Raw genomic sequence first — 23,175 nt, 5'->3', positions numbered from 1 at the left:
GATAAAGAGAGAAATGAAGGGAAACTAAGAGATGGTGACAGAGCAGCATGTAGCGTGTTTCAACGGGGTAATGCAGACACAGGACTCTGTGTTCAAAGCTATAATGGAGCAATGACAGTTTTGTTATCATTTATTTATTTATTATTTTAAGGTTTTATTTTATTTATTGTTTTGATTTGTTTAAGGTGTATTAAACAGTGCTGCTCTGTATCATAAAGATAAAGATTTTTTTTCTTCTTTTTTTTTAATGTATGTTTAATTTGTGTGACATGACAGTACCCACAGCCCCACCGCAGAATGTTGCAATTCAGTCTGCAACAGCCACCCAGTTGGATGTGACGTGGGACCCTCCACCCGTGGATGCACAGAATGGAGACATCCAGGGCTACAAGGTCAGATCCCACCGCCCCCTGGACTGCCTGCTGGCCTCAGAACAGCTTGTTTTATAGACCCACTTTTGTAATACAACGTCATATATGCTTACAAAGATATGTTCTGCTTATATCATTAAATATTCACATTTCACTTCACAGGAGATTAAATCTGTCAGATGTTAATCACTATTAAATGGACATTGCTACACTTTTAGCTAACCATGTTTTCCAGAGAAGCTTTCATTAAAAGGTTTAGTCTGTTGCCCAGAAAAACATTAGCAGGAATGAAAAAAAATCCTATCCCTGCAGAGAGTTTAAAACAGGAATTTTATAGAAGCAGAAAGCACCATTGGCATTTCTCAATATGTATTTATTTATTTATGCCCGTGTTATTCCATGTAGATTTACTTTTGGGAGTTCCAGCGTAAGAACGACACGGAGCGTCTGCGAACTCTGTTCATGCCTGAAGCAGGAGTGAAGCTGAAGAACCTGACTGGATACACTACCTACATGATAAGCGTGGCTCCCTTCAACGCCGCTGGGGACGGACCCCGCAGCCCACCGACAAGGGGACGTACTCAGCAAGCGGGTACATGCTGCTACTACTCGCTAACAGACACGCAAAGCCCTGAATTAGTATGAATGAACACAAACAGCTGAGATCAGGCAAAGCTAATATTTCTGTATATAATGAATGAAAACTCTGTGGAGACGTACCAGACAAATGGGTGACATGACTACAGCCAATAAATCAGTGTGTACAGCTATGTTCATTCATTAGTCATAATTCTGTGCTGGTGGTAGCGGTGATGATGTTAGTTTGGAGAACCCTGAGAGCTCTCTCAAAGCAGATGAGCCAACCATGAGGAAACAATTTGATATGACGATGATGCTAATCACAGTTGTCAGCATGCCAAACCATGTTAGCAAAACCACACAGTAAGCATAAGTTTCAAATCAGCTGACGCACTGCAAATTTGTTCATTGAATTAGGTGTTTTGTCTAAACAGTTGATGGTAGAAAGTGTCTTCAGCAAGCTTGAAGTCTGCAGGCAGGTTGTTTGCAGAGCATGACTCTCTTTCTTTCACACTTTCTTTGAGCTCTGCCTCATGGGAATTTCTGCTAGTATCCCCTTCTGCAAACACGTCAAAACAATATTTGTCTCCCAAATCTCATGTGGAAAAAAAAGCTAATTTTGGTACACTTAACTAATTTGTCTTGGACTAATAATAATCTTATTTTTAAAAGAAAAAAAAAAGTTCCTTTCAGTGGTCGCTGTTATATGAAGAGGAAGCAGATGACAAGCTGGAGGGGAGAGGAGGAGGGTGGAGCATTAGGGAGATAGCTATCCCATCCTTTTAGAAGACAAAGAGGCTTTGTCTTCAGTGAGCGTCTCAGCTCCTGCACGACATGTTGAAAGAAAACAGGGCAAGCTGTGTTTGAGGCGCAAGCTCAGCCTGCTGTAATGGGGTCTGGAGTCCAGTCATTGTGACTGTGAATTACTATGACCTGGGTCAGGCAGTATTTGTTGCTGAAAAAGAGCCTTTTAACCTGCTCTTGTGTGAGCGAAACTGCGCTGTTGACCCAATCAGAGCTGTTCTGTTAGTGAACAAGGACGCAGAGTCAATCCCAAAGCTCTCAGACAGTACTGTAAGAGTCAGTCGCAGAAAAGCAGCATCAACACTTTCTCAGTTATGGCTCTTTACTTGCAGTAAGAAAAGCTACAGTCGGAGCTGTTTAAACCTGCAGATGTAAATACCACTAAAAGGAAAGTATAACTTTGGCAAGCACACATAGTGGTAAGCTTTGAAGAGCCTCCAGGTGGAGCTGATGTTAATATTTCCACACCTATCAGGTAGCCAGTCTCAATTCACCCAAAGTAACCTCAACAACAAAATGTAAAAACCAAACACACAGAGTGTTTTGCATTAACAGAAAATAGGTTTGCAGAAGTCTTATATCTTCTAACTTGCAGATATGGCCTTTCTGCCCCTTTCTTACATGAGTATGTGATTGTGGCTAACCTTTATCGTTTGCTTTGATCAAAGTAATCTCTGACAGAAACGGACACATCACTCCTTTTTCTATCTTATGTCCAAAAGGTTTGTCCCTGATAAAAACAAAACCCAAAAACTCCTTACACACACACTTCTGTTGATAACACATGTCTTCTGATCTTTGACCTCTTTACATTCCAGCTCCAAGTGCCCCGAGTTTCATTCACTTCAGCGAGCTGACCACCACCTCAGTAAATGTGTCCTGGGGCGAGCCCACCTTCCCTAACGGCATCATTGAAGGCTACCGTCTGGTCTACGAACCCTTAACACCTGTAGATGGTAATCACTCATTCCGGTCGACCTCTACTTTTGACTTGCAGGACACTACAGGATATCTTGATTATTCAAATCAAACTTGGTAAAATCTTGTGGCGTGTCTTACTTTTTTTTCTTGAGCTTTAGGCAAACCATCACATTAACCAAAACAGCACATATTTTATTATCCTTTATATATTTGCTATCATCCCAACTACAGTGACGGATTGCGAGCATATTTCCCACTACTAATTCCATCACTCTGTTTGTGTATGTGGGTTCTTGCCTGTGTTGAGTGTGCACCTACATTGCCTGGCCTGTGTAAGACCTGCTTTAAATGTGGTGTGTTTGTCCAGAGTCTTCAGTGGCCTGTGCCGACTGTCTTCACTCCCCCTCCCCCCCAGGCGTCAGTAAGACGGTGACGGTGGACGTGAAGGGGAGCGGCCCGCTCTGGTTAAAGCTCAGAGACCTGGCAGAAGGTGTCACGTACAACTTCCGCATCCGGGCTAAGACCTTCATCTATGGGCCTGAGGTGGAAGCCAACATCACCACTGGACCCGGGGAAGGTAGCTAAGATTATTATTATTATAATTATTATTTTTAATTCAAATGTAACTCTGTTTTGATTATTTACTTTAAAATGTTATTATTCCTCCTCAGGAGCCCCGGGACCCCCTGGAGAGCCTTTTATCACACGCTACAGTTCGGCCTTGACGATTCACTGGACCAGCGGGGATCCAGGACGTGCTCCCATAACACGCTATGTCATCGAGGCCAGACCCTCAGGTGGGAGTCTTAGATGATCCCCAGCTCATGTGACAGTTTGACAAAAGGAAAGCAGTGTTAAATGTCAACATCAGCTGGCCAGACTCTGCGTCCCCGGGATTTTAATAGCTTATTGATTATGTCATCACAGTTGAAGACAATCGGCATCTTGTTTCAGTTGTGATTGACAACGGGTTGGTGGGTGTTGGGTCTGTTGGATAATGATTCATAGGGCAGAAATTTTGTGAAAAGGCTAGTAAAGACTTTTTCCCAGATGCACCTCTTCTTTTCTTGCTCACAATCCAACAGATTTTGCTCTCAGGACGATTTTTTTTAATGCCCACAGATCAAATTATTTCAGTTTTTTTAAAAAAAACTTTAAAAAGTTCAGAGCATGCCAGATGAACTCTTGTGCTTGTTTATGTTTGTGTAGGCCATTAAAAGCATCAGACGTACATTGGTATTTACAAGCAGCAATGTCTAATAAACGATCCCTGGCAGGATTTCCGCAGCGAGCTGTGAACCATTTAACTCTGTTTCATTTGAAATATGGCCATGTCGTTATTTATGTTGTTGATTTGGTTGCTGTAAATTTTTACGTGAGCAGTGAAATTGATGGATTGTGTAATATTTGAAGGAATTATCAATTACCCTGAGAGCTAGGAGTCAGACAGGCGCCTTATATCAAAGAAACAAACAACCTGTTGGCAATGACATACTGACATTGTTTAAATAGTTTGGTCCTTAAATAATTCTCTCATATTCCTCTTGGGTTAAAATTATAATTTAAATTCCATTACAGATGAGGGTTTGTGGGATATCTTAATCAAGGATATCCCTAAGGATGCAACATCACATACATTCAACATGGAGATACTTAAACAAGGCATCAGTTATGACTTCCGGGTAATTGGCGTGAATGACTACGGCTATGGCTCTCCAAGTCTACCTTCTCCTTCCATATCTGGTGAGCTTTCATGTACTTGTTAATAGAATTGAATGAACTGAGCACTATTAACTTTCAGACTTAATTAAATTCCCTCAGGTCTTTTAAGACTTCATAGAAGAGTGTCCACATGTTTTTAACAAGCATGCATTTTCAATTTTCTATGTTTTATCCAGCCCAGAAAGTGGCTCCTTTCTACGAGGAGTGGTGGTTCCTGGTGGTGGTGGCGTTGGTGGGGCTCATCTTCATCCTGCTTCTGGTTTTCATCCTCATTATCAGAGGACAGAGCAAGAAGTATGCAAAAAAGTCTGAATCAGGTGAGTGCACAGAAATTTGCAATTAACTGTGGTGGAAACTCTGCGTTTTGCTTCCAAACACTCATTAAATCGATTTGCACTTTTAAAAGAAAAAAAAAACTTTTCGGAGAGTGCTGCATTCTGACTTTGAATGAATCTGACCATCAGCTGAGAAAACTGAAGAGCAGAGAGGCTGAGAAGAGAGCCATGCTTGTTCATTCAATGCAACTCTGACATCAGCGGGTGTTTCCCTCAGCTCAGCACTTTTGCCTTGGCTGTTTAGCTGCCAGGCAGGGGAGGGAAGGGGTCCCTGCGGGTCATTGCCCATCATTCGTACTGACAGAGGAAAAACAAGAGGTTCCTTCTCCCTCCAACACAAAGACACTGTCAAAGCCTCCATATTCCCTGCTAGGAATCTGCCCCAGTCTACTGGACTTACTAAGTTAATTTTCCTTTTTTTTTTTTTCTTTCCCCATGTGTTTGCGTAATTGCCAATTGACCACAAGTAGACCCGGAGCAGCCACAGAGGTCCTGGCCTGGCTGTGGCACCATCAAAGTGTTTTTAACCCATAACACTGCATGCAATATCCTCCCCAAACATTAATCCTTTGCAGAGCTGCTTAATAAAACTGCCACTCTGAGTTTAAAGTGTCTTTTATTTATCATTACAAAGAATCACAAAAAATAGTTATTTTATTCACCATTCATGCAGGATTCACAGTGTCTTTGAGTCTTTGTGCATGCTATGTCTCATCTTGACTAGACTTGTTACTTGCCTCGATGAATCATGCTTAAAGGAATACTTCAGCATTTTGGGAGGCAGTTTCATGAGCTTCCTTGCTGAGAGTTAGATGTGAAAATCGATGCCGCTTGTGTAGCTGTCTGCTCAGTAGAAGACTGCAGCTAGAAAAGTGTTTAGATCAGCTAACAAAGACTGGAAAGAGATGGAAACAGCTCGCAATGCTTTCTCTATGAAGAAAATGAAATCCACATTCCAGGCGACTAGGTGTTCCCTTTGGTCTCTGAGCTAACCAACTGCAGCCTTCAGCTGGATATTTTGTTGTATCGACCTTTTCAGCTAACTTTTTTTGACAAGACAGCAAATAAACATATTTTCCCCTGAATTATGAATTATTGATGAAAGTCTCAAGAATTTGTAGCTGAATGTTTGCTGGAGTTGGATTGACTGCACAGCTTTTAAAGTTTAACTTCCAAATGCTGTTCTGTAATATCAGAAAGGCATACAGTTAACACATAATTTGCAATAAAAAGCTGCACAAGTCATCCATCTTTTTCTAACAATGTTTCTATTTACTGTTTTATTTGTAAAGTTTATTTATCCACTCACTGATCATAAATGAGCTCTACATATCCTTCTGGACGCTAACCTGCCTGTTCGTCTGCCCTGTGGTCACACAGTGTCTTTGTACCTGTGTCCAGGTAATAACTCCAACTGTAACGCTTTGACCCACGGAGACATGGTCAGCCTGGATGAAGGCCGTTTTCCCGCTCTGGAGCTCAACAACCGACGGCTTTCTGTGAAAAACTCTTTCTGTCGGAAGAATGGCGTCTATACCAGGTGAGGATGGTGCGCACACACGATGCACATAGAATATTTAATCTAGATGCCTAATTTAAAGTGTAAATTAAATAGCTGTATGAAATGACTGAATTATTTATGGAAATGTTACCTAATGCCTGAAAGCATTTGCAGCTCTGCAGAAATAACACATTCTTCTGTCCAAATGCAGTATATAAACAGATTCATGCCTGCTTCTACTTAATGAGTGTCTACAAATCCCCAGCTTCACTGGTCCTCAGACTGGGGGCCTTATTAATAACTGAGGACTTTGACTGACGCCTGTGCTGCAAGAGGGTCTGAGTCAGAAGTCCCTACAGTGACTACATAACTTGAATTAAATCATTAGAACTTGTTTATGCTGAAAGTAAAATGTAGATTTAGAAGCAGCTGCTGTTACTTTGTTGAGGACAGTTGAAAGGTCTGCAGCAGCTTGTCAGCAGTGACTTTATTTCATGTGGAAATCATATCCTTTGAAGGAGGAGGAGTTCAACGAGACAGGTGCGCTCAGATATTTCCCTGCAATGGTTTTTGTCTCTTCTGTGTTCACACAGTCGAAAGTACAACGGTTTGTGTAGAAGAATATGGGAAATTTAGTTGTGTGGCTTTGTATGTCTGCATATGTGTGTGACCTTGAGGACAGATCAAAGCAGCAGCAGGTCTTTGAGAAGCTTCCAGGCGGCTTTTTACTACTACGCCCCCGACCTGAAGGAGGAGGCTGAGATTGAAAGAATGCACAGATGTACTCAAAAAATCATTTCTTTGAACTCAGAGGAGAATTTCAAATCCCAACACCTGAGCCTCCGATTATAGATTAATACTGCAGCTTGATCTCTGGTCTCAGAATACCAAAGACAGGATGAAGCCCTCGGCTTTATACACGGATAAGAAATCACATATTCTTAATCCCACTGTATTTACTCTAATTCAGAGCCATGTTGGACAGCAAATACCATTTATGACCGAATCTCAAGGTGATTTTCTCTCTCTGGTGATTATCTGTTCAGTACACATAGGGCAGAACAGATGAAAGTAATCAGAAATATATCATTTTTTGCCTTCTGAGAGGAGATTAAACAATCAGATTCTGTCACTTACATGATGTTATTGTAAAAAATCAACACAGATATTTTTAGGTCCAATGCTTTTTTCATATTTTGACTGTATATAAAATGAAATAAAGCCAATTAATCTTTTTGTCTTGCTTGTAAAAATGATATGTTACTGCAGACATAGCACCCCTCTCTGCACTGTTGTTGATCTGATAGGACAATAAATTCAAGTATTATTACTACTTTTGCTATAATTTTACCAAAACTGACAATAACATTTGTTGCAAGTTACAGAACTATGCTAGCCAACAATCATTAACTAAGTTTATTAAAAGACTAGCATCTGTTGTAGCTTGTTTCAACTAAAAGAAATTTGAAAACTTAATTTAGATCATAGAGTTGTTTCTGTTGTTGTTTTGACATAACCTCTTAAATCATTGTAATTATAATGCCACAAGTACTAATATATTTGTGGTACTGACTAGTTAGAAATAACGTGCTTTGCAAGTTACATAAATACTAGCTTAGCTAACTAACAGGTTAATGCGCGCTATAGGTTGTTTCACTTACAATATTTAGGATACTTGGAAACTTAATTAAGCCCATGAAGCTTTTTCTGTTGTTGTATTGACGTAACCTAATAAATCATTGTAATTATAATACCACAAGTGCTAATAAGTTTGGGGTGCTGAATGGTTAGAAATAACATTGTTTTTGCAAGTTACACAATTATGCTAGCCAATAAATGTTAGCTTAGCTTGCTAACATGTGAATGTCTGCTATAACTTGTTTCACTTACAATATTTAAGATATTTGGAAACTTAAAGTAAATTAGGCCACAAGTTTTTTTTTCTGTTGTTTTGACATAACCTAGTGAATCATTGTAATTATAACGCCACAAGTTAAAATGACAACATATTCTTCAGGCAACTTTTAATTGAGTTCTCCAGTTCTTCTTCCTTATGTAATGTTCAAGCTATTTGATAATGAAAGAAGCTGACAGTTGCGCTGACTTACATGCACATCTTCAATCAATTTGACACTAATGAAGACAACGAATTAACAAAATGAAGCAGATATTATAGAAGGACAAACTCACACATAAACTATTTTTTTGTATTATTATTAGCACAGATTTTTTTGTAAACATTTTTTATAGAACAACACGAACATCTGCAGTTTAATTGCCAGTTTACTAATGTTATCGCTCCAAAGAAGTGTACATCAGTGTAATTTACTGCTGTTATACAGACAGATGGATTGATAGCATCTTTCAAGTGTGGTGTTGTCTTTCAGCAGTTTGAAACCAAATCTGACAGTCTGGCTTGAGGTTTAAGAAGGTCTCTGTGAAATAATTCAGTGCAGATTAACATGGTATTAAAAACGCTCTTGAGTGACAAAGCTCTTGAACACTTCAGACATGTTAATGACTCCCTTTAGATGAATGCAGCACATGGAGAGTCTGATACTGAGGGAAGACTGGGGGCACTCACCAGTTCTCACTCCTTACCTGACATACTGCTGACTGAAGTTTGCTTCAAAGGGATTAAGTGGACCTTTCTCTGTCTAAGTGAGCGAGATCTTATAAATAATTTACACCTCTCTCGATAGTGTATAGGAGTCGGGAGATGGGGCAAAAGTGGGCTGAGATTCTTCAGTGCTTTTATATAGACAGTTTATCATAAAGTCCCAGTTGACTCACTACAGCATTTCTTCACATGCACTGTTCTTTGTTTGAATCGCAAGGCAGAGAAATTGATGATAGTTTAGTTTGTTGAAAGACGTCTCTTTGGGCATAAGTTTGGAAAGGATTTGAGAGCTGTGATTACAACTTTGTTGATATGATTTATGAGCTGAACATATGCTTAAAAAGTCAGTCACATTTGCTCTAATGGAAAGTATTGAGAGGGTGCTATAAACATTTTTATTGTAAATTTTCTGGTGAAACATAAAGCATACTAAAGTCCCAGATCACACTGTACTCGGTACATGATTCAAATCAACATGCATAAAATTCAAGCTGCAAAAAAAAAAAAAAAACTTTATCAAATTGATGAAAATTGAGTCTGGGCCTATTGCAGAATTTATCCTATTAGATCCTACATAAGACATCTGGAAATCGAGTAAGCCAGAGGTTTTGTGTGCCGCTAAACTGAGCAACATTTATAGCTCAACTTGGTTAGTTAATTGGACTAATCTCCTTTGTCCCAGTATGCATGTACAGGAGGGAAATTGATTTATTGGCTGAATATTTTTCTGACACTGGGACTCTGTAGACTGAGTGTAAAACAGAAATAACTTTTAACCTTCTCTGTTGGGAATTATGGTCAATATAGCCAAAATATGTTTTACTTACATCATTTTTTGAATAGAGATCTTTTTTTAGATAACGCTGCAGTTTGTTTCATTTTTGTTTTTTTAGCAAATGTTTTACACAGCTATTAGTTGCCACAATTATTTTTGAGTCACAATTTTTAACGGGTTTAGCTTTCTAACAATTAAAGAAATGTGTGAATTAAAGAAGCTTTCTTAGCTTTTTGGCTGTATTGATTTATACTTAGGCTTGATGATTACGGTTTGTTTCCTGCTTCTTCTTCTTTTTCTGTGTACAGGAAAGGAACTATTGAGCCAAGTACCTAGACCAACTTGAGTCTAACTCACCTTATATTAGCAGGAATGATGTAATCCTAAATGGATTATCTGGGTGTGTTAACCCAACTTTGACAGGTTTACGTTGGTATGATTTCAGTCGGACTAACATGCTCACATATATTTTAAATGCATTCGTTTGGACTAAAGCAATATTTTCCTTTCTTTAGTTTTATGCAAATACAGTAATTGAGACAATGTGTGAGTACAATATACATGGAAAGAAAAAAACATTTGCTGCCTCATACTCTTTGCTGTTGGCTTGTAACCTCATGAGTCATTCTCAACTAACTTTAAGAACAAAAATAAAGATTCCCTGTTGTAGTAACTGATGTTACACTAGGAATCTCCTGCTCTGAGTAACAGAAGTAAAGGGACGGTTTAGACCTTCATTCTCATGTCATTTTCTTCCGTTTATGTGTGAAATGATTTTAAAGGGCAGTAACTCTTTTTTTTTTTTTTTTTTTTTTTTTTTTTTTAACCAGACTGGTCTTTCAGTTTGATCCTGCAGTGTGGTGTTCAAATATTTGTGGCAGAGTTTTGCAAAGATTTATCCGTTGTCCTTCCAGCACTTTAATAATGCAGCCAAATAGTTTCTAATAAAATCTGTCTCTTTCTACAAGAATGAGGCAGTTGTCTCAGGAGTAAATGCAACTGTAATGCAATTTACCATGATGTTATTTCAGTATTTCCATATGTGGTGACTGTTGAATCTCTTTAGACATAAGTAGAATTTAGAAACACATTATAATAAAAGATGTCCCTTCACATCTTGCCTGAAGTTAAGTGAATTAGCTTTAGGTTGATATAAATCCTCAAGTGTAACTGAATTGTAGCTTGCTTGATGATTTTCCTGAGTTTTTTTTTTTTTTTCTGTTTTGTCCACACTGATGTTGAAGTAGCACATCTTGTGAGAACTGCTGGAATTTACCCTCAGCGTGTTTTAAATACTTTCCACATAAATTAATTTGGAAAAAAGCTTATGCAAATGCAGTTTGGATGCATAAAGCAGCTGTGTGCACTGCAGTGGCTCCACTGGCAGCGACTGGCGGCCGATGCTGCGGCCTGGAAAGTCAACAGGAGTCAGTGTGTCCCAGCAGTCTCAGCCAAACCAGCAGTAATCAGCAGAAACAGATGGGTGTTTGTTTTAGCAGGACGAGAGACAGGGGGAAAACATGGAGGAGCTTAGGCACAACAATTTTTCTTTCTTCCTTTGTTTTCTTTTTTCTCTTCGTTCTTTTTGAGTTTACATAAAAATAAAAAAAAAACTTGACAAAATCATTTTTTTTCATCTTTGCTTCTTCTTTCAGCTTTCAGTTTCACCATACAACCCTCTTTTTGTCACTAAGGAATTCCTTGTCTGCTCAGTCACATTAAGCTTACATCCAAGTGACATATTTGATTGCTGCAGCATGCCACTGACAGCTTAATCCGTGGCTTCATTCGTGTAGGTTGTGATAATATTAGTCGGAGCAAAGCCTCTGACTGCCATTTATTTGATGACCCCTCGTGCACTGCAGGGGTTCTGTTTATAATTTAGTCACAAGAGCCAAGTGATCTGACATTCCACAGCCCACAGTGAGGGCTGAACTAGGGAATTATTCATTCCAGGAGACACTGTCTGTAAAGAGCCACCCCATGAGTGTCCCATGACTCTCATCAAGTTGCACTCCCACACATACGCATGCACACACACACAGATGAGCACAACTGTGAACTTGAAAAGCAAATGTAATACTTCAGAAATGAATTTGAATGGAGACTTTGAGTTATTTCAGTGCAACAGCTGCATATTTAGTCAAATGAAGAGATCTAAATAATTTTAGAACAACTATTACAGCATGCACAGTTTAAAGTACTAGAACTCGTCAAAACCCTGTTCAATAGCAAAAGCCATGCCTCAGTAATGACAGTTTACTGGTCAACAAAGGTATGGTACCTCAAAAAGATATATCCATCCATTCATTATCTATACTGCTTTGTCCATTAAGGGTCATGGGAAGCTGGAGCCTAACCCAGCATTTAGCAGGTAAGAGGCAGGGTACACTCTGGACAGGTCGCCAGTCCATCACAGGGCCAACACAGAGAGACAAACAACCATCCATGCCCACACTCACTTCTAGGAAGAATTTAGAGTGACCAGTTAACCCAACATGCATGTCTTTGGATGGTGGGAGGAAGCCGGAGTACCCGGAGAGAACCCACGCATGCACAGGGAGAACATGCAAACTCCACACAGAAAGGTCCGCTGTTCAAACCTCCCCCCAGCCTCAAACCAGCAACCTTCTTGTTGTGAGGCTGCGGTGCTAACCACCGTGTGTGTGTGTTAATTAAATGAAGAAAGATTTGGGGTGATTAATGAAGAGGAAGATGGAGGATAGAAGAAGGAGAGAGAGGAAGAAAGTTAAATGAATAAATGAATGACAGAGAATGAAGGAGAATGATGGATGGGTAGGAGAGGAAGGATGGATGGATGAATGCATAAAGAAGGAAAGATGGATGAAAGGGAAGCATGGATGAATGGCTGGGTTATGTAGAGAAGAATGGATAAACCGATAGGTGAGGGAAGGGAAGAATATATTAGAGGGTAAATTGGTGAAGGGATAGGGAGGGTGAGGATATGAAAAGCTCACCAGGTGGTTAAAGGTGTGGTTGAGGCAGGACCTTAACAAGTTAACCTCATTAGTTGTCTAGTTAATGACCTCAGCATCATCTGTATAATCAGTCAAGTGAAAATACAAGTCAAACTTAATTTAAAGCTTTACTTCTGGGTTTATTTTATGGAATTTGAAACATTTGTTTTTGCAGTTGAGCTAATTGGAAATGTCTGTAACTATCTTTGCCTGCATGTGCAAAACTACTAAACTACTGAGATCATCCTCCAATTATCTTGCATTAAGAATTAACAGTCAGCTGAATTAAACTGATTGTTTGCCGGCATCTTTTTACCAGGTCTCCTCCCAGGCCCAGTCCAGGCAGTCTTCATTACTCGGATGAGGATGTAAGCACCAAGTACAACGACCTGATCCCTGCAGAGAGCAGCAGTCTAACTGAAAAACCCTCGGAAATCTCAGACTCACAGGTGCAGTAGCAACACTTCCTTTAAATTTATATCTCCTCTAATAACAATCCTGTCTGCATTCTGCAGCATCTGTTTCATATCTGTGTCGTATCTGCCATCTCCTTGACTTCATCTGAAATTCAGCTTTTGCATTGTCTGCCCCACTGCGTCTCGTTTCTGTCCACGCTGTCCACGTGTTGCCCTTTCTGTGTCTGTCACCTGAATGCATGTGGGCTGCAGAGGTCATCAGATACAGACACAGCCATGCACACAGAGATATGAGAGATTGATGACTCTTCTCACTGGCGGCGCAGCAGTTTTTAGACCGGGCAGTAACCTGTGGAGAAGGTCACCCAGCAAGCATCCACCTGGGATCCAGGTCACTGCACTCAGCTGCTGCTCATGTTACGTAAGACGGTAAATGAGGGGAATGCACTCTGGATATTTTATTGTAGAGCTTGTGACATTTTTAAAGCTGCCACACCAGCCAAACAGCCCATCCAAGTTTCCTTTTGAAGTAAATGATCCCTGTGGAAAACTTTCGTACTGTACTGGCCTTCTAAGCCTTTGCAGAGCCTGACTACGTGGACACTGCACACCGTGCATCATCAAAACTCACAGCCTAAGATTTTTAAAGTCTTCCTAGCAGACACTGTCAAGATTGATAGATTACTAAGAATTAATGCTGAAATGTCTGATTTGTGGCCTCAGTTGTGTGCCGAGCTAAACTGCTTTTCCCCAGTAAGTGAGCAGAATCAATAGATTGTGCTTTTCTCTCCGACTATCTATCTTCGTATCGATCAGCCTGCTTGCCACCCTTAAATCAGCTTTTTTTAAACTCTTTCCCCCATATCCAAACACTTTTCCTTTATCCAAATACCTTCTTCTGTGTCTTATATACATATAGGTTTTTTTTCTAAACTCAATTCCTCCCCAAAAAAATTGCTTCTGTCTTGTATGTTTTCTTTCCCTTCAGTCTCTCATCTAAATCCAGTGGCTTACCCAGGAAACTTTTAAATTGGTGGCCAAGGCAAGATAAAAGTTAGTGTTGAGTTGCCTACTTGTCTACTATGTTATTATTGGCAATGGCATAGTTAACAGCAGGATCATTGATAACTTTGGTTAGAATAAGTGTGTGAAATACAGGGATTATTGGGTGTCTGGAAACCCGTAAATAACAGATTTGAGTCCTTTTCAATAAAAAACAAACAAAACTGATCACAGATTTTAAATAATCTTATAGAAAATCTTAACTCTGAAAGAGTTCGTTGTAAAAGAGCTGTGATTGTAATTGGTATTACAATCAAAAAAGTCTATCTATTTATAAAAGTAAAAATGCTGCTCATGATCAGAAGGACCAACGATAAAGGATGACCCACCAAACCCTTAAACCCCACCACCCCAACCCACTTCACACACTAGTTATCCATGCGTATAATGTTAGGGCACTGGAACAAATACATCTGAACACTTCTTCTTTTCTTCTGTCATTAATTTAATTTATATTTCATTTCAATACTCAACTCAGCTTTATTTATACAGCACTTTGTCAAATCCATAGGAGCAACCCAAAATAATACAACAAATAAAAACCTGACAATAATGAAAGCAAAGTAAAGATAGTACTAAATGATAATATAGTGATAAAAGCAAAAAGGTAGACATTTACTTCCCCCCATTACCTTAATCCATCTCTGGTATAAATTCCACAGCCAGACGTCTCTCTCCACTCAACCTATCAGGACCTAAGTCTTGTTTCCAGATCAAATGAAAATCTCCCCACAATGAATCACTACAGACAGGACCTTTCACTGCATGGCAACATCCCCTCCAGCGAAGCATAAAGATATTTCATCACCTGTCTGACATATCTACCGTTCACACTTAAAAGTTGTCAAACACGACCTTAATGCAGCCACTACCCCCTCAACATGAGACGAAGATGCTCGCCTGGTGCCACACGGCACAGATTTGGGGGCTGACATTTTTTTGTTTTTGATGAACTGAAACATACAGAGCCCTTCCTTTTACCCCAGGGCTCCCCTGCCGTACCACTGACAGGCTGCCATATCAACACCCACTGGTGCTTTCGAAAAGTCCAGCAATGCTCTTTGAAGTTGTATTGAGCGGATAACTCCGAGCTATCAGTGTGACACCGTGTTGTCTGTCCTCTTTAATCCCCGGGGCGCTCCTCAGCAGGTATAAGTTGACTATTGTACTCCTCGTCACAAGGAGATTTGGAGGAAGCTAACATTGACTTGGCAAGGCAACAATGCCCCCATTACTGCTCTGCTACCCTGCAGGTAAAAACCTATTGATGTTTTTTTTTTCTTTTTCTTTAAGAGGACAAGGCTTCTCATTTTCCAAGGTTGTGTCTTGCTGATGTCTTTTGTGTGTCATTTAAGGCCAAAACTGGTCGAAGACAGATGATCTCATTTTTGAGTCAGAGATGGATTGTACATTATTCTCTTTCTCCAGAATGCCATTCCGTGGGAGAGAAATGAGCGTGTCTACTTTCACTCACATACCTCCATCTGTCTTTCTCCACCTCGATCTCCTACCCTCTGTCTCACAGGCTACTGTAGCTTCTTTGGTCGAGACTCACCAGGGAATACTCTGCAACTCTGTAATGTTTGGGTTGTCACCAGTGGCAACGCAACACTTTATTTTCACTGTGTGCCGCATGATGTCATAGCAAAGAATGAAGTCAAATTATGAACACAAACAAATCAGACTGCATTAGACTGTGAGAACAAAACAGGGAGAGGCGGGTGGACTGGATGATGTGGATGGAAACAGACCTTGTAACGCTCCTTTTGATTACAGATGGATCAAGTTTTAGAGGACAAGCTTGAGTATACAGTTTGCACTTGCTTCCATTGTTCTTATAAGAGTAAGTCCGCCTGTTGGGGGCAGGATCAAATCTTAAATCCGTTTGATATTTGCTCCGGTGAAGCAACATCATTTATAATGTTGAGGGTTAAAACTAATCCATGACTTGATCCTGAATGCACAATGTGACTTTGACAAAGCAGGCATGTTTTCTATACACACTTACCCATTGAATTTAAAGGAAAACTGTGTCCAAAACATGGTTAGTTTATAAAAATGTGTAAAACTTTTGTCAGTTTTAAAAACAGGACAGTGGACAGATTAACATTTTTTTTCTTTGTATGTATTTTCTTACAGGTTTATATGTGAAAAATGCAGGTTTGTGACTTTATTTAAAGGCAAATAAGCACATAACAAATTCAGCTTTGAAATAGTAATTGTGGAACTTTTAAAGCCTTCTCCGTGAAACCGCTGTGGGGCCAACATAACCCCTAAAAGTTTGAGATTGGACCTTGTTGGAAAATATGTACCGTGAACAAGTCGGGGTGCCCTCCAGCCCTGCGCATACTGTTATTGTCTTTGTCTCTGGGGACCCCCACTGTGTTTACTTCATCAATGAGAGTGTCATAGGCAGCCCACCCCTCCCTTCCTCCATGTTCTCTTTGCAATAATCCATAACTGAAGGACAAAAGACTGACCCACTCTGTTGTATTGGGGCATGCATGAAATTCAAGGGGGATGGGGGACCTATTTACCGGGAGATTTTTTTCTTTGTCTCATGTTATTGTGCCATACCAACAGGGAGGGAAAACATCTTTATTTAATAAAGAAATAATTGTTCACAAAGCTTTTTTTTTTCTTCATTGGGAGGGGATCTCTGGATCTCTGGACAACACAGAGATGACAGCACATTTTCAGCAGGCTGATGTCAAAGGTCAAAGTTCTTTGAGATAGCTTGTCCAAACAACAGACTTGTCTGTTGATAATATAAAAAAAATCATCTCTAATTTTCTCCTATTTTCTCTCATTGTTTCTCTGCTTCTGGCATAGTTAGCGCTTATAAATGGCAACTTTATCATCCTGATCATAAAATAAGTACTGTCAAGAGGTTTCACCACATAATTACGTAAATTTCTTAATCTCTTTCTCTGTCTAATTTAACATAAAAATGATGAACAAACATTGAGTAATCAACACTGGCAGGCTGCACTGTATCTGTCTTACACATTTCCTTGCGTATTTAAGATGGTTATTCCCTTGAGGCTGAGGTGCAATGCTGCATTTCATGCCTAAAGTCTGCTTCTTTCACAGCATTCAGCTGTGGTAATTAGCTTGTAATGAGCTGGAGAAAAGAGCTGTATCATCGGCCACGATACACCAGAGGCACATTGTCGAGCATCCTCGGTTGGAGCCTTGACTTTGTATTATTGGTGATAAACCAAAAGAAAAAAGGCAGACATGTAGGAATGGTGTCTGCTTTTGTGCAGAATGTTTTAATAGTTAGAACATCTGTTGCGCGTGCTCCATGACTGAGCTGGGGAGGGCAGGAGTAGTGCACCGTCAACACTTGGTCTGCGCTCACTCTTTCCCACTGCCACACACACACACACACATATATACAACTGGATTGGTGTTTCATCTCTCAGTGCAGTGTTAATTCCTTCAGAGTGATGTAATACCACTTGAAGTGGTTCAGTCTGTCTTGTTGGTCCACAGTGAATGGACTCTGTTATGTTGTTGTGTTGCTAAACACGCAGGCGTGACTGGAATGCTTTTCAAAACGGCCGGCCTTAAGTGTTTACAACCGGGTAAAAGTATTGCAAATGGCTCTTAAACATGTTCTCACTAACCCGTTTCATACTTTTATCCTTTGTTGACAATAAAAACTATTTAAAAAATAGAATAAAAGAGAGAATTTCGAAGAAAAATAACTTGTGCAATATCTGCTGTTGATCAAAAGGACATTTTTTTTCTCATATGTCAACACAAACATTTTTCTTTTTGGACATTCATATACTCTACTGCCTTTTATATAAGGGTTTGCCATTAGAAGAATGTTGAGACAAAGGGAAATCTGAGAGCACAGCCATATGCCTCACATATGTGCTGTGCAATATTCAAAAAGCTCTGGACTCTACGCTCAGAGTGCATGCCAACAGTTGTGTGTCTGTCTGAGAAAATGGAACACGATAATAAAACCTGCTACTTTTATAATCTGTTACTGTTGTAATACACCTAATGCATGCCTAAAGCAACCTTTTTGGGAAATTATTCAGTGACATTTTTGGCAAAAGATGAGCGTGCATGCTTTGGTGGTGGCCAGGTGATAAATCACATGCTGGCCTGACAACTGGCAGAGTGCTTTTGTGGCAATTAAGACGATCATGAGCGATCCTCATTCAGTGTTCAGTGTTCCTGTTACCTTTTTATTTGATGCATGAAATCTTTCTTGACATGAATTCAATAATTTTCAGCCAAACCCTCAGCAAGGTGGAGCATCTGTGAAGCTAAAGTCAAACTGAGTTAACACCTAAAGAAATATAACTCTAGCAAATACTGCTTGAGAAGGTTGTTTTCATCCATTCACACAGAATGGCACAAAGGGTCTACACATACATATATTTATATATGTATTTTTGGTATGATCACCATCATGTCTTGGCCATTTTAATCATTCTATTATAGTGACGTGCTGTAAAACCCATTGTTTTGTTCACCCATAGGAGGCGCTGGTGTTTTCATATGGGACAGGTGGCCTACATACACTTCCACTGCATTTGGTGAGGTTCCAATGGCTGCCTGCTTTGAATGTTTGTGGCCCTTTAGCTTCCAAAATGGTCCTCCATCAGATCCTTTTCCCCCAGATTCCCATTGTATTGTAGGGTTTAATACATCACCATACCCTGTTAAAAAAAAAAAAAAAAAAAAATACAAAGAGCTTCATACTCGATTGAAAGCCTGATTGACTGGTAAAAGTCCCCAAAATAAACTGACCTTTGCCATCTTGTGTTGATGGTCTGGTGACTGTGCACGCTTCAGTAACATGTCATCTTTCCGCAGTCATGCTTCAACCATCTTTGACCCTTTTTTGTCCATGTGTTCTAGTGCCGTGTTGTGAAATATGCACGTGTGCATGTGTGTGTTATCTGAAAAGGGATGACTGTGAACTGATGACTTGAAATAATGCAGTAACTTCATGCTCATTTTTATTTATAGCATCTGCACCTCCTAAAGCTTAACCTGCAAACAAAATGGAGATGCTAACATTGCTAACTCCACAAACCAATGTCTTTCTATTTTCTCTTTCAGGGCAGTGACAGTGAGTACGAGGTCGACCCAAACAGACAGAAGACCCATTCCTTTGTCAACCACTACATAAGCGACCCAACCTACTACAATTCCTGGCGCCGTCAGCAGAAAGGAATATCCCGAGCGCAGGCGTACAGCTACACCGAGTCCGAGTCGGGAGACCCGGAACACTGCGCCCCACCTCCGCTGCCCCCTCTACCTCCACTGCCGCCCCAGCTCAGTTCGCCCAGCCCTCAGCCTCAACAAGCCCAGGGCCAGCCCCAGGGTCAAGGCAGCCTGTTCAGGCCCAAGGGAAGCCGAACTCCCACTCCCTCCCAGCAGAGCTCCAACCCCCCTAGCCAGCACAGCACCCTGTACAGGCCCCCCAGCAGTCTAGCCCCTGGCTCACGGGCCCCTATCGCTGGCTTCTCCTCCTTTGTGTGAAAAAATGATGAAAATGACGAGAAACTTCTGGAAATACAACCTTGTGTTGAAGAAAAACACAGCGTTGCATAACGCGAAGTCAGCCCGATCAGGTCACTCACACCCGTCTGTCTTCTCATCACGTTTCTTTTCTTTCTTTCGTATTTTCTCTTGTTAGCCTGGACTGACGGAACAACAAAAATAAGACTTTCTAGAGCACTTTTTCTTTTGTCTAACGCGTGGAAGTTTGTCAATGTAGACTTTATTTCTCTCTCACTAGTTGATAAAAACGTCTAAAACATCTATTCACTTTTTGTTTTGCTAGCAGAAATACTTGCATGACTTTTGCTTACAATTTTTTATTTTATTTTTTTTTGTTGCTTTTTTTTGGAACGCGTTTATCTGTGATCCCTTTGGTTCTGTACAAAGTCACAAGAATCTTTGATAACAAGCAAACATATAAATATATCTATATATACACTATATATAGTAGACAAAACCTAGAAGATAAAAATGGAGTCACTGCAGACTCTGTATTGATGGAGACTCATGATGGAGCCATATTGAAAGAAGAAGTATTTGTTTGGACTTGAAACAACAATGACAAAAAAAAAATGGATAAAAAGATAGACTCTATGGTGGAACTCATGCCAAATTGAAGAAATTTGAATGTTTAGGCCTGGAGAGTTTGAAGAAACAATCCCACTTTACCATGGAAACAACTCTCTGGCCTGATAGCACACAAATGTATCGAAAAAACCCCTGTAGAGTTTGACCATGAGTGGCTCAAACACCCAAGACTGCTGTGCCTGAAAGATCCTGCAGATATATGAAATGAGTGTATATCTGTAAAATTGAACATATTTAAGTCATGTTGTGGGTGTGTTTCAGAGGATCAAAGCTGCCTTGAAAGAGAAACACTTATTTATGATATCCGGCACCAGTTGTGACTGAACTGCTGATGGTGTCCTTCGTCCTCGATGGTGGTCCCGGCACTACGAGAGCCTTCTTTTAATCCTGATACATTGGGGCTGTGAATCGATTTGTATACACAACCCTTATTTCATATTTCACCTTTTTTGCTGGCTCACATAGAAACACATCAGAAACGCTTTGAAGTTTAACGTAAAACTGTTGCTGGGGGTGGGGTGCTGTCACATTGCAGCTGCTGGAAATGCTTGAGTGTGATTTTTTTTTCTGTTTATGTGTAAAAGAAAAAAAAAGAGGGGGGTTTGTTCTTGGCCTGGTGGTTTGTTTTTGGTTTTCCTTTCCTTTCCTCTGCCACTGATCACTATCACCGGGCAGCAGTGAGCCTGCACCAAGAGATGATGTCATTGAATTGCCTCACCCCTTTCTCTCCTCTCTCTCCCTTTTGTGTAATCAACCACTCTGTACTATTCAGGTGTGACTGTGCTGTCCCAGATCCTAAAGAGGTGTGTGTGTGTGCGTGTGATTACGCTTCTTGTGCGTAAGCTTTACAGATTACATTCACTGTATGTTTGTGTATAAAAAGATTGTCCCGCAGCAACTTTAAACCTGCCTGGAGCTGCGCTGCAGATGGGTTGGCGACGGCCAGCCGCCTGCCAGGCGCACTCATAACGCTATTGTGAAGACTCAGTGGTGTGTTGCTAGTTTCCATATTTCAGAAAGCAGAAAAAGTCATATACTTCTCTTTTTGTTTTTTGTTTTTTTTTTCTCTCTGTGGGGTGATTTCATTGTACGCAACAAAAGCTTATCATGCAGAATCTGAATGAATATATGATCACAATACATTTCTGAAATAAATTATTTTTCAATGTTAAAGGTTGTGGTTTTGATTGGAAATTTTATAGGGGGTACGCGAAGAAGGGCGACATTATAAATGGGGGTTCAGGAAATTTTGTTAGTGCTGAAAGTAGGAAATGTCTTGTTTATTTGAGTGAGAATCTGCAATCAAATGTCTAAATGCGCAGTAATAATCTAGCTATTGATCAAAATTTAGGTAAGAAAATATTTAGATTTTTCTTTACAATAGTTAATTTATAACAACATCTACATGCAAAGCATAGTCAGATTCTGGCTTAAAGAAGCTCTACTAAACTTTGGACAATTTTTGAGCTTTGGCGCCCCCTAACAAAGGTTAATTCAGCATCTGACTCGCATCCTGTCTTTTCTCTGAGCGCTCTCCAACCAGTAAAAATCAGTCCAATGTTGAGTCTTGTCTTATCTTATGCTTAATCATTTTCTCTCTTTCTTTTCCTTGCTTCCTTCAGTAATGTCCTCTTGGGTTTCTTGATTATTGCTAATGCTGTTTACATAAGTCTTATTCACAAGTAAGGTCTTAAATTGGCTTTACTTGCATATTTAGTATATTTTCATATAAACATCTGTTCAGAAATCAAGAAAATCCAGTCTGAAATCTATCCTCACAGTAGAGTTTTTCTTTTTCTTTAAGGTAAAAAATCAACAGAGTGAATGCAATGATTGCAGAAGAGAAACTAGAAACAGAGGTTACATTGATGAGAGTCCAGTTTTGTGAGTGTACATATAACTGGAAATAATATAGAGTTATCATGAGAAATGTAGGTAATATATAATTCATTGCTATCATACATCATAACTCTGGTATGCCACTGATGAAAGTCGGAGCTGACCCAGATCAAAGTCATGACGGTACCTGCAGCAAAATTCAACTACAGTTTATCCATTTGATTACATCATGATTGAGAGTTTAGTTTTATGCCTGTTCTTGTCAACACCAAGTTACAAAATAAGACTTTGATCAGAAATCCAAAACACAAAAGAAGCAAGCTTATGAAACATAGTCTGTCTAAACATGTTTTTAATTAGCATTTCTGCCAAACAGGTACATGTTGTATACTCAAATGGATGTGCCAGCAAAACGCCACAAAAAAAACAAAACATATGAGATAATGTGTGTGTCCCCCAATGTTAGATATTGGAATGGTTTCTGCGTTTATGTGGGATCTGGCCTTCTGACGACATTCCACCTAACCTAAATGTCACTCTGGGCAGCAATAAATTGGATCCGTGCAGACGCTGTGAAATCTTGTTACCTGGTTACAAATGTCCCTCCTAACTTCATCTGTGCTCCAAGATAACAATTCAATAGCTCATCATTTGGTTCTCAGCTGGTTAAACTGCCTCAGTTAGTGCCTTAGACTCCCCCCTTTGGATACACTTAAAGTGGCACCTGTAAACATGCAGGGTGTGGGTGATTTGTTTTTAAAAAAGTAGATGGACTAAACAAACACATACTTTTAAAGTAGGGACACATGTACAACGTCAGATTGTGTTAGGTGCTAATTGGATCACAGTCAGTAACCTGATCCAGGGCTAACCCACTAAACACACAGGCATGAGAAGAGAGGAGATTAGATGGGATAGGATGGAACAGGGAATTGGAATGAGAGCGTCCAGAGCTCTAATCCCTTTTTGTGAAAACACATGGGAAATTTTCCTCTGACAGAAGAATTGCAGACAGGAGGCATTTCACTTGTTCAAATGTTGATTTCCCTCTGTCTCTGTGTGTCTATCCCTTTAGGAAATGAATGACAGAGAAAAGAGTGAGCTGGTGGTCTCTGTTAAAAAGGGAGCC

General features: G+C 40.0%; 1 protein-coding gene across 5 annotated transcripts in view; it reads left to right on the top strand.

Moving 5' to 3' along the window:
- The window catches only part of sdk2b (sidekick cell adhesion molecule 2b), a 306,701-nt gene extending 285,321 nt beyond the window's left edge, over window positions 1-21,380 (top strand). The window contains exons 36-46 of one of the 5 annotated variants that reach the window (XM_041974085.1): window positions 277-392; window positions 777-963; window positions 2,573-2,710; window positions 3,091-3,252; window positions 3,347-3,472; window positions 4,254-4,418; window positions 4,574-4,714; window positions 6,113-6,272; window positions 12,926-13,055; window positions 18,590-18,646; window positions 19,176-21,380. In XM_041974085.1, coding sequence (XP_041830019.1) covers window positions 277-392; window positions 777-963; window positions 2,573-2,710; window positions 3,091-3,252; window positions 3,347-3,472; window positions 4,254-4,418; window positions 4,574-4,714; window positions 6,113-6,272; window positions 12,926-13,055; window positions 18,590-18,646; window positions 19,176-19,598 — 1,805 coding nt within the window. In that variant the 3' untranslated portion in view covers window positions 19,599-21,380. Of the gene's footprint in view, window positions 1-276; window positions 393-776; window positions 964-2,572; window positions 2,711-3,042; window positions 3,253-3,346; window positions 3,473-4,253; window positions 4,419-4,573; window positions 4,715-6,112; window positions 6,273-12,925; window positions 13,056-18,589; window positions 18,647-19,175 lie in introns of all 5 variants that reach the window. The other 4 variants (XM_041974084.1, XM_041974082.1, XM_041974087.1 and 1 more) reach the window with 4 other exon arrangements.
- Window positions 21,381-23,175: the final 1,795 nt, after the last annotated feature.

Source organism: Melanotaenia boesemani, chromosome 21 (genome assembly GCF_017639745.1).
Source record: "Melanotaenia boesemani isolate fMelBoe1 chromosome 21, fMelBoe1.pri, whole genome shotgun sequence".
Classification (NCBI taxonomy): Eukaryota; Metazoa; Chordata; class Actinopteri; order Atheriniformes; family Melanotaeniidae; genus Melanotaenia; species Melanotaenia boesemani.
This window is presented reverse-complemented; position numbering and strand designations above follow the sequence as displayed.